Source organism: Falco punctatus (assembly GCF_963210335.1).
Source record: "Falco punctatus genome assembly, chromosome: 4".
Classification (NCBI taxonomy): Eukaryota; Metazoa; Chordata; class Aves; order Falconiformes; family Falconidae; genus Falco; species Falco punctatus.
In genome coordinates this window covers 54,074,786-54,086,920 of record NC_137583.1, presented here as the reverse complement: position 1 = coordinate 54,086,920, position 12,135 = coordinate 54,074,786, and the positions used below count along the sequence as shown (strand labels likewise).

The window sequence follows — 12,135 nt, the reverse complement described above, 5'->3', positions numbered from 1 at the left end:
GTGAAGATTTGCTGTCTTATGTGATATTGCTTGTTACTGTCTCAGTTCTGGAAGAATAGAGTGCTAATTAATTACTGGTATAAATAAGGTGGGAAAGACAGACATAATGTTATGAAATTTGCTCCTCCTCACAAAAACAACAACAAAAAAAAAAATCAGAAAAATATCATTGCCATACTGCTAGAAAAGCCTCTGTGCTTCAAATACAAGTGAAAATTCCTAAATGCTATTTCATAAATCTTTGGCTTATTGTAACTTATGGGTATCCTTTCCTAGCTCCTCCTTTCTGCAAAGGTGAAAACAGCTGAGGGCACACATCCCTCTCTCCTATCATGGACAGAAATTACAAGAACTCAAAGCAAGTGTGGATGTAAGAGCAAATTCAAAAGGGGATCATGAATCAAATTTTCTACAAATCCTCTAGCCCAAAAATTGGATTTCTATGTTTTAGCACACAAAAAGAAAATAAGAAAAATGGCTCACTTCTCTCTCCAGCTCTTTGACTTTGTTATTCAGTTGCTTCACTTTGGCTTTTTCACTCTCAGTCTCAGCCATTATCTCACGATTCTTTTTGGCCAATTCAACTATTTTAGTAGCTGCAACATCTCCAGCTAAACCAGACGTCCCTGAAAAGTATACATAAAAGCAAAGGACATATCTTACAGGCAAGATTCAGAATAGATGATGCTTTTGTTCTCTGTCCAGTGCACAATGTACTTTTATTGTCTAATCCATTACTCTCAGAGCTGTGCCAGGCACTGAAATGAACAAGTGAGGGAAAAGAGGCATCAGTGATTCCAGCTGGATTGCTTGGTCCTTTGAGTCAGCATCACATTATAGCTAGCAAAGCCATTCTACACTTAAGCAACAGCCACATGTCAGAAGGCCACAAGGGTGGTCGTACAGCATTACTACATAGAAAGGGTAGAGGTGTTTCCTCCTCACTGCTGTAAAGGACAGTTATCAACAGGGTTTTGTGGCATATTACAGAAAAAGACAACACTATTTTTGCTGGTTGTTTACTGCTGGAGGAATTGCTGAAACAGAGGTGCAAACTTTTCTAGACATCTGTCCTAAAAGGTCAGGCACACTATTACAGTTGTGTCCTAGATAACATCCAGGAAATTTCACTGTGCCTATTTACATGTCCCTTGCGATAATACACGGAGCCCTACTGTATTACTCTTCTAACTGCTCCTTTAAACAGACAATTCATTCACCTCCTTATCAGAGAAGCTTTGATTAGTGTCACAAATAAAGTAATCCACAGGACTGGCTTGTGTGTCACTTCACTTTTGTTAACATCCCATAGGTGAAGAAAAGTTCTCACTCAAGTGCAAAATCAATATAATTGCATACAATGTCCATGGAAACCTCTAGCTCAGCAATGAATATCAGCCTGCAATAACAAATCCTTGGTGGGATATACAAAGTTTGAACTCATCTGCTGTCATTCTTTTTAACACTTTCATCCTCCTTGAGTGCTCTGAAGTAATGATTTTCTGCTGGTACCTGTGAAGATTCTTCAAAAACCAGGGTGAAATGCAAAGATGACAGATCAATCAAGTCAATTCTGAGTCCCATAAAACCCCTGGAGACATTAAAGGGGCTATGCAGAATACAGCCAAGAATAGAATATATCACTATTTTAAAACCTTGTAGAGAATATTATTTTTAAAAGTATTTCCATTTTGCTCGCTCCTTTATCTGTGTTGTCCCTCTTATCGAGAGGTTACTTTTTCCTTAGTTTTCATGATAAATAATGGCTGCTAAGGATCACAGTAAGTACTAAACTAACCAAAAGCCAGGCTGGTGCTTCCATGTGATGGTCTTCAAATGCACGGCACACATTTAATCAAAGCTTTTAATTCCCAAGCAATGTAGGTGAGTCTCTTGCCACAATGCAGACAGGGAAGACAGAGGCATGGGGCAAACTGCTGCAAGCTGGCATAGCAGTCAGCCAGAGAAGCTAAAGCAGGACATCTGGCTCCTGGTCCTGACCCAGTAGTAGTAGCTGATCATCACTTCTACATACAAGCTACAGATAGTTTGTAAGAATTAAGATGTAATTGAAGTGTTATTTAGTTCTGCCTATTGCTGGTTTCCCCCTTCTCTACTAGCCTGGTCATCACGGCTGTCCTGAACAACAGTGGCACCCAGTGGAAGAGGTGCATCCTGCACAGTTCAGTTTCCAAAGGACACCCAAGCCACTTCAGAAGCTGGACTTTGCATTCGGCCAGCATCCTGCATGTGCCCTACTCACGCAAACAAAAGGAGCCTGAATAAGGAATTTAACACTACATAGCAGAGAAAGCTGCAACATTGCTGTTTGATATTAACAGAAAGTTTTCCAAAATATGATTTCTATGAATCATTATTTTTTTGTGCCAATAATAGCAAGTTTGCAGATGATGTGTGAGGAACAGAGATCACTGTGTACCCCAAAAGAGCATTATACTTCTTTTAAGGGACATGACAATTATTAGTAACAATATTTTGCACCTCAGGTCTGACCTGTCTGACTACCAGTGGTCATAATAGTATATAACATTATAAAATACTATTATAAATAATAGTATTCAAATTTTGCATCTCATGAAACCGAAGGAAAGAGTAAGGCACAGACCTTAAAGTGCACATGCCATTCCTTGTGTAACTACTATCATGCCAAACCATTGTGAGGAACTTCCCTCTGCAAATAAAGCAATGAGACTCCTTACACGGGAGAGACATCAATGCTTAGCAAACTCTGCAAATGCAAAGCAGTGTCAGCTTAGACCCTTGCAAGTTTATGCAGGAACTCTGAAGTGTTGACTAAATCTATACCCAGGTGACTAAGTATTTTCAAAGTTCAAAGTCCAGTGATTTCAGTGCTGTTGTAAATTACTGCAAGCTCAACAGAACAAACCTCTCAGCTGAGAATTCTGATTCTTCCTAGCACAAGCTTATTACAGGAGTGGAAACAAATCCAACCACAGTATGACTGAAATACTCCATTTTAGCATAAAGCAGGTAAAGAGATGCACACGAATATTTCACTGCCAGGAGCTCACAACAAATCTTCTTACCTCTATTGTCATGAGCATCACGCAAACTAACATAGTGAGAATACAAAGTTACTGTGGTTACCTGACAAAGCCAATCTGTCCTCCTGTATTTTTTTCTGGAGTTGCTTTATTTCAAAATCTTTCTCTGTCATCAGTTTGTATAGTCTGCAGTTCTCATCCTGGACCTCTCGAAGCTGATCCTGGAGCTGCTCGTTCTCAACCTCAAGCAACCTGAGAAAAAATAAACCATCATGGCAAATGTCACTGTCATGTGCTTCAAGCAGATGCTTCCAAATATAAATAATTAAATGACTGTATGCTAGATGAGCTGAGCTTACTAGGAGTGAATTTACTGAATTAAGCAGGATATCCTAAGCCTCAGATCAGAACACAAGTTGATGATCTGATCTATTCAGTTAACTAATTTCTTCCTTAAAAATCCTGCACTTCCTTGTGTTGTCTGGGGCAAAATGTTACATAACGGGCACCTTTTCAGTGTTCTTGAGGTTACTGAATAGTCTTACCTCACTCAGTCCTACCTATCTGGTTCTTGAGAGGAAACCAGGCGGGCTCACCATCCAGCATCTGTGACATCCAGGCTTTACTTTCCATACGTACCAAAGACAACAGAAGTCAACAGAACACGAACTACAAAAGCTGCTACTGAGGTTCCTTCTTTTAAAATGAATGCTCCATAGCAATTCACAAAAGACCAGTTCCCTGTGTCCTCATCTGATTTTCTTGGAACCCCACCAGCAAGGACTAGCATCAGTTTGTATTGTTAGTGTTGCTTTTTGGAATTAATTTAGAAACAAAGAATATGAAAAAGCCCCCTGAAAGGCAGAAAATAGCCTTGCTTCTCCTGTTCTTCAGTACATTTAGTAACATTTAAGGTTTCAGCTCTCTAAGATATGGAGGGAATTAATAACCTTAAATCTCTTTGCTATCCTTACGTGATGGTTCCTCTGAATGTAAAATCTAGAAGCTAAGGCCTCAGGGGCTCCATTCAATTGAGGGCACTACTAGGGTATCCATTTTCGATGCCCCAACATTATCTGAGCTCTCTACGTGAGGCCAGCAGCCATGATGCAGGGTTCTTCAGAAAAATTCTGGCACCCAGGCAAAGAATTGACAACATTTCAGATAGCACTTGCCACTTGCAAGGCAACCCCAAGAATTATTAACATCCTTCAACTTTAGACATACCTTTTAGCCAGAATCCTCCAGACAGCAGCATTTCAGAGTAGCCATGAACCTGTCTCCATTCCCCAGAGAGGAAACCAAATGTGCTAAGAGAAGCCATACTGACACTGGCGTTGGCAAATATGTTTGTGGTAGAGGCCCTGCTGGCTCAAGTCAGAGGTTCCTATTCTGCCTGCCGCTGAGTTTTCTCTCTCCTCCCATCTGAGTTTCCTCATCTCCCCCTACTTGAGTTTCAGGGTGAGTCCCACTCCGTACCAAGACATGGATGTCTCTGTGAGCAGCAAGCCAAACTGCACACAAAATTCACAGAAGGTCTAGTCAATACAACCAGTGCTGCCCACAGACTAGCTGCCACTGCCAGGTGATCTAAGTGTACTGATGAGGGGCCTCCATTCATTTACCTCCACACAGGTGCTGTTTGGGCTGCCCACCCATCCCCCAGCTGCTGCTGCTGAAGGGTGCAGGTCTCCTGTGTCCTATCTATCATTCTCACAGTATTCTGTGATTCTATGATTCCCATGTGGAAATTCCCAACACGCTACAGCATCTCAAATATCATTAGACACCTAAGCCAGCCAGATGAATCGGCCCCTAGATTGTTAGTATCTACAGTGTGAACCTGAGTGTCTACACTTTGGTGACTTAACCTGGAACGGAACCTTTGCTCCAGACTAGAACAGAAGTAGGTAGCTTGGATGATCACAGAGATTTGGATAAAGCCCAGTTGTTACAGTATATACCTGTGGCTATAGACATATCCCCCCCCCCCCCCCCCGAGAAGTCTGCCATCTCCAAGTCACCTACATAATTTTTATTCAAAAGGTTTAGTAGGCTTCTTGCTCCAACTGGACTTTGGAGCTTTTAAACGCACACTCCATATGTGCATGTCAGAATAAATGACCCCTTAAAGCACTGCCATAAACAGCACAGTCAATTTATGAGACAATTCACAATCCACAATTAAGAAATGCACTTCTGTTTCAAAGCTGCAAATCAAAGGGAGATCAAAGGCAGCTGTTTACAAAGGAGAAGAAAAAAAGGAGCAATCCAAGTAGAGAAGAGGCAAAACTAAGCTATTCCCACATGTACCACTCAGCAGTGAGCAACAAAACTGTGCAGATTTAATTAGCGACACATGGACAGAAAGATTTTTAACTGTTAGGGAATTAACACGAAAAAAAATTCTAAGCTCTTAACACACCTGATCAGCAATGTCTTCCTCAGAGCTGGCTTCCAAGTCTTGACAAAAAAGCACTTACAGTGGGATGGGCTACACAGAGCTGGAGTCTCCTTTGAGAAACCTCCACATTCCATCCCATAGTGACCCTAAATGTTACAAAGGAGCTAGCAAGTTCCACCCAAGAGGCTCAGCTACAGAAAGTCAGACAAAAGAAACAAGCTGCAGAAAGGTAACCCTTTTCACTCTAGTTGGAGGAAACACAGCCAGGTGAGGCTTATGAGCAGGGCCTACGACTGAAACCCTGGTAAGTGTCTTTCCCAACTCTGTTACAGATTCTCCATGTGATGGGGAGAGTCACTTAATCTTAAATATACCAAACAGATCAGGGAGGATAAAGTTACAAAAAGAACAAAACAGAAAGACAGAAATGTCAACTAACACTGGTCTAAACACAATTTGGAAGTAGGACGGAAGGAAGGAAAAACAAACTCCCAAGGCTCAGAGGAAGGGAGACTTCTGAGGGGAGAATGTTTTCCAAGCGCTGCTATAAACAACGCTGACATGCTGAAATCACTGCCAGTGCAGACCATATGGAGTCCGGTTATTCTGGAACAAGTTTCTAATGTGTTGTCATGGGAATACTGCAACGTACATCCTGGTGAATCCCTTCCAGAAGCAAATTCTGCCCAGATTTGATACACTCATAGCCACCCTTTTGCTGAAGGCAGACGTACATGGGCAAAGGACAATCCAGATAAATCTGATACACCTGCCAGGCCAAATGGGGACTTTTAACAGTCAGTGCCACTGAAAACAGAGGTAAGTAATAGCACTTGAATTACTCAGACCTAAACTACTGAACTGTAAATAGTAGAAAACCATTAGAACTCTTGTGTACTCCACACGTCGGAGTATGCACACTGCATCAGCACCTGAGCCCCTCTCCTCCACCACCACATCTGAAGTACAGGAATCAGTCTCCCTCTTCATTAAAAAAAAATAAATCAGATCTTCATAGTAACCTTCTATATGCTATCAGAACAAAATGTTGAAGGGAGAAGGACAGCTGGTAGAGGTCAGATCAGAAGCATAACTTGGCAAATCCCTCAGCAAAGCCATGCTGAGGGACCTATATGTGAAGAAGACAAGATACGATGCAATGGTGAGAGCATTGGTTTCTAGGTCAGCTGCCTGTTTCCACATAGACCTCCTTTGCAGCATGAACACCACATTCCCAGAAGCACCTGAAAGTTTCAGTGGTTCATTCCTGGGTTCCCTGCAACTTCACAGAAGCTCTGCTGCAGCTTATGCACTTGGGCGTTTAAGGAAGCAATCTTCAGAAACAAGCTGAGCAGGGAGTTGCCCAGAGCAACTCAGAGGGAATATCAGCATTTAAGAAGTAATAAACCTTGGTTAGTGGCTTGATAAACTTTGGTAGAGGTGCCCTTCCCCACTCTGGATTCCGGGAGGGGAAACTGTCTCAAAGGTATACGGTTTTCCACCCATGATCTATTGGTTTTGGCTGAGCTGCCAGCTTCTCCTTCCTGCCCCTGTATCACAGTACATCATGTGCTGGGGTAACACAGTACCCCATCATGCTATCAATAAAACAGTCTGTGGGGCTAAAGCTGTAAATGAGATCACTGAAATGACTTGAGATAAAAGTACCCTTGCCCCAGAAAGTGAATGCAGTTTCCAGCAAACACCCATATGAGCACAGGTGCGAAGTGGGAAGCAAAAGCAGGAATTTCTTCAGCTGGCTTTACTACCAACACAAAGCAAATCCCTAACTAGCCAGCACTGTAGTAACTGCAGACGACTTTGGGATGTGTCCAGCTGGCTTCAGACCTGTTCTAGTGTGTACAAAAAATATGAATTGAGTCAGAAGGAAAGACTGACTATATCCCAGAAGGAAGATAAATTATGTGACCTGGGGTTTCAAATCTCTGCTTCAGTCAGTTGAATTATGCACTCCAGTCCAAAAACAAGAGCAAGGAAGATCCATACCAGAATGTCTAATGTCCTGGTAATCCAGATACTACTCCAGTGGGTGAGACAAGACCCAACCCCCTGTCCCCAGTGAGGTTTAAAACCCTATTTTGTATAACCCTGTCAAGTATCTTAACCAGAAGGCAACTCCGTCTGTGAGATCCTCCTATATAGCTGTCTTTTGATCTACTGAATCAGGTTATATCGCAAAGGTAGCCAGAGGAACACACTGCACTGCCTTTGGCCTGCACCCATTTAGCTGCATTGCCCTTATTTGTCTTTGGAAATTACTCACGTAGGGAACCTGTTTGTTTGCAAGACTAGGCAGGAGCTAACCAACAGCTCAGAGGATGCTTGTGATCCTGAATTACTGGATTTCATCAGATAGTACCTAGCTGTCCTAGTGTGGCAGTGTTAACCCCTCTGTCCTTCCGCTCTTCATTTGTGAAACACTGATAATAAAACCCACATCACAATAATGTAAGGATAAACATGTTAGGGACAGTGAGAGTCTTCTCAGGATAATGAAAGCCCAATATGTGAAGACAGAAAGTGCTATGTCAACTTAATAATATGAGTTTCACAAGGTCATACACAAAACATACTTCTGTGACTTCCTCAAGGAATGGTTCTGCTACACCTTTACCTTTTGCTGTCATCTTCATTTACAGGTTGTCCTGTTTCAAACAGGTTTAGATCATTTGGGATTCCAAATGTCTCCTTTGCATTGCCATTATCATCCTTCTGACTGTTCTGCTTTTTCTTCCTCTCCATTAGATTTTGCAGGCGTCTTTGCTGTTGTTCTTGATAAGCCTTAAACTGGCTTTTGAAATGTTCATTTACTTTCATGTCTGACTCCATTGTTTACTAAAAGCATAACAAGAAGAAAATAAAAAGTGACAGAGAGCAGAGATCAACATCACTTTGAAAAACATCCTCTTCTAGCAGCTGCTTTGCAGTTTTTTCTCACTGACCTCTGTGCAGTCTCCCTGCCACCTTCTTGCAGTCACTGTGCTCTTCAGCCCCACGGCCTTGCTTCAAGTGCCTTTTTCCATAAATGGCTTTCAAACAGTCTTGATAAAAGTTTTCGGGTCTTTTCACTCTAGCATTCAAAAAGCAACGTTTTAAAATGTTTTTGAACAGATCTGTTTAAATAAATTTTTTTACAGAAGAGCACATTGGGGTCAAATCCAAGCAAATGTGGCAGTTACATTATACTGACTAAAGGGAACAGAGATTGTTTGCAACCATCCAGCCTTCCTTCCCACATTTCAAACAAAGGTGCAGATCCCCCCATTGTTGGGTTATTGTGGGACTGACAGAGGAAGAAAGATCTCCATTTATCCTAATGCTTCCTTTGGGCACTAGACACCAAGACTGTGGCTTGCATCTTTCCCCCACATTTCTAAGCATGAAGTGATAACATTAAAGCGATAATATTGCTACCCATTTAAATGTCTAGAGCTTTACTTAGCATGACTAAAGATGATGAGTTTTCTGATGTATTCCAGCCCCCTCTCCTTCTGTTTGACATTCACTGTCAGCAAAATATCTAGTGCACCTTTGATCTAGGAAAAACAACCAGTAAAAACTTAGGAAGGCACGCCCTCCACTGAGTAATTAATGCAGGCCCTTACTCACACTAAGGCATTAATCATGCTGATAAAGTGCCAAATGCACGCTATGTCCCTTTGTGCCTGCACGTCCTGTTATGGGCAGAGATGTTCTGCAAACAGCTTTACCTCCACGCCTGCCTCAGGACAACATGGGTGTGTGGACAAGGTGCATTAAGGATTGACAAGCCCAAAGAGCAGAGTTCGGTGCCTCTGCACAGCCCACAGGACTCGTGGGTATGAGTGATCCTGGGGTATGAGGGGTCACGGAGCCACACAATGGTTTGGGTTGGAAGGGACCTTAAAGACCATCTAGCTCCAATGCCCTTCCATGGGCAGGGACACCTTCCCCCAGCCCCGGTACGGTGCCTCGGGGCACCGTTTGCCTACGTGCGTACCGTACCGACTGCAAACCCAGCGCAGGGGGATGTGCTGCCCGGCTGCTGCGTGGGGCGCGGGGCTCCCTCTGCCCCGCCCGCCCGTCCCGCGGCCTGAAGGGCCTGACAGGGCCGCACTGCACCCTCCGCCCCTGGGCCGCCGGCCCGCGCCTCCCCCACCCCCCAGCCTACCGAAACCGCCTTTCCCGGCCCCGAGGGCAGCGGGAGATTCCCCCCGGCCGCCCTGTCCGGCCGGCTGCCCGCCTCGGTAGGGCCGGGCCCGGCGGCTCCGGATGCGGCTCCCGGCGCGGCCCTGCCCCACGCGGTTCCCATAGCAACGGCGGCCCGCCCGCCAAGGTCAGGGCAGCGCCGCGCATGCGCAGTGGTGGTACGGCACGGCCGGCGCGGGAGCTCGCCCTTCCCCTCAGCCCGGCCGCCATGTTAGCTCCCCTCGGCCGCCGCCTGCCCCGGGGCGCTTCCCGGCCCCCCTGCCCGCAGGAAGGCCGGCCCCTCGGGGCTACGGGAGCGGAGCTGCACCTTCTTGTGCCCCGTGGTGGGGAAGGAGGAAAGCAGGTACAGGAAAAGGCATCTGCGCGATGGAGGGGCGTCTCCTTACAGCCTCCCCAGCTTTACTCCAGCGAGAGTGAGCAGCCAGGGATAGCATTGTACTGTCCAGTAGCATCGCACCCTCCCTGGTGATTTTTGTGCAGGTATACCAGCTTACCCCATCCCTCTGCAAGGGGATGCATGAACAGGGGGAGCGAGCCCCCCCCCCCCCCCAGCAAATCCATAGCCAAACACTTCTCTCCAGTGCTCACATGTTTATTTGTATTTCATCTCCCACTGCTCCTGTACAGTGTGTCACAGAGTTGCAGTATGTACCTTGCGGTATTTGTTACAGAGACATAATACTATCACCACGGAATGTAAGCCAATAGGAAAAAATGAGGTGTTGATAAAGCCAATCAGTAAAAACATTTATTTTTATGACTGCTATTGGAGATACAAGGGGGTTGGCTGTAAAATAACAGTGGCAATTCACAGAGAAAGGTTTTCATGCCTCATTGAAGATGATGGGGGGGCTTTTCAGATTTAAATGATTCAGAATTTCTATGGGGAATGATACTGCAGAAGTCAGAGCTAGATCATATATTTTACCTAAAAGCATTAGAACACCAAATCGAGGTTTAGTTTTCACAAGGTATATTTTAAATGTTACATTTAAATGTTACTCAGAAGAACACTGTAAATAAAGTTACAAAATATAGTAATCCAAGAGTCTGAAAATCTGTATTAAAAATAGGGAGCCTGTGTCTTTGTTAACAATGAATAAATATAACATTTAAATAGCTGCAACATACCAAATACTTGTGCCTTAAATAAAAAAAAATAGAAGTTTATATATCTCTCAATAGTTTAGAAGTCATTTAGTGGTACTAGATGTAAATTCCTAAGTTACAAAACTGGAGGCTGACAAATCCACAGGATAGAAAATGGCAGCAAAGCATTCACGACACCATTTTACAGACGTGGCCTCCACGTTCTGCCTGTGGCCTAAAAGAATATAGTTCAGACTTCAGTTTTGGGCAACTGCAGCAAAAGTAGTCACCAATTTTAAGACAGGGTTGACAGTTGAGAGGAAGATAAAGGGAATATACTACATCTCCTAAAAATGGGATATGGTAGTCTCAATCAGAAAGAGCCAAACTCTTGATACCTGCTCCCCCAGTGCACAGTCATTTAGGCTGCCAGCTTCAGGACAGTGTACCATACACAAAACAGATAAAGGGCAATTCTCTAATACCACGTATTATTTTTTTCCTCAAGAACCCCTCGATATGAGGTTTGTAGCTGCAGCATGTAGGCCACCACCAGGACAGAGATTTCAGTCAGCTTTCCATTACTCCTTGGGCTTCACCACGTACTCCTGAAACATTGAATACAGCACACCTACAAGACAGAAATACAAGCACAATTAGAAAGCTGGGTTAAATAGGAAACAACGGCTTTCAAAATCAGAACAGTAAGAGAGAGTCTCAGCAAAAGAAATAACGTTTCACTTTCTCTTCTGCTGTCTCTATGTTTTTCGAAATAGCAGTGATGGAACACTACAAAATTATTCATATACAAAGAAACTGTAAATGAAAATGCAGGTCCCAAGCCAATTCTAGTTTGCTTTGCAGCCAAAGTCAAGCTTTTCTGTTGTACCTTTTCTGTGGTACCTTCTGGGAGTACAGCACAGACAGCGTTTCACAGGATATACATTTACACACACAGAGAGCTGCAATACTTAGATGAGACCTGGGATGTACCAATCATTCAGTACATTCAGGGACACAACTCCTGTCCTGAAAAGTGCACATATATAGAATATGTAATACCACAGTCTACACAAGCTGATTTTCCAACACACTAACTTCATAAACAGCAACACATATACAAGGGAAAACATTAATATCAGATGTTTTTTCTAATTTGCCTCTAATTTAAGCATCTGTAGAACATCACATACTTCCCACATCTAAAAGCAGTTGGAACTTCTACTCTCTTAAGTATAGTTTAGTATTAAATATGTGTACTTAAACATCACATTACTCTAGAAAGGCCAAGCAAACACCAGTACTGAGCATAAATATCCTAAAATGTAACAGCCACGACACTTCCACCCCAAGGGTATTTCATGCATGCTCTATTATCCACCAGGAGAAGAGATGTGAGAGGTTCTC

At 43.6% G+C, this 12,135-nt stretch overlaps 1 protein-coding gene across 1 annotated transcript in view; it reads right to left on the bottom strand.

Annotated features, from left to right (window-relative positions):
- CCDC13 (coiled-coil domain containing 13) overlaps positions 1-12,135 on the bottom strand; it is a gene marked incomplete at its 3' end in the record, with an annotated part of 38,519 nt that overhangs the window by 22,164 nt on the left and 4,220 nt on the right. Inside the window, exons 3-7 of the mRNA XM_080387690.1 lie at positions 9,431-11,359; positions 8,394-8,521; positions 8,066-8,286; positions 3,130-3,278; positions 484-626 (exon numbers count right to left, since the gene is read on the bottom strand). Of these exons, the coding sequence (XP_080243816.1) occupies positions 484-626; positions 3,130-3,278; positions 8,066-8,280 (507 nt within the window). The 5' untranslated portion in view covers positions 8,281-8,286; positions 8,394-8,521; positions 9,431-11,359. The remainder of the gene's footprint in view (positions 1-483; positions 627-3,129; positions 3,279-8,065; positions 8,287-8,393; positions 8,522-9,430; positions 11,360-12,135) is intronic.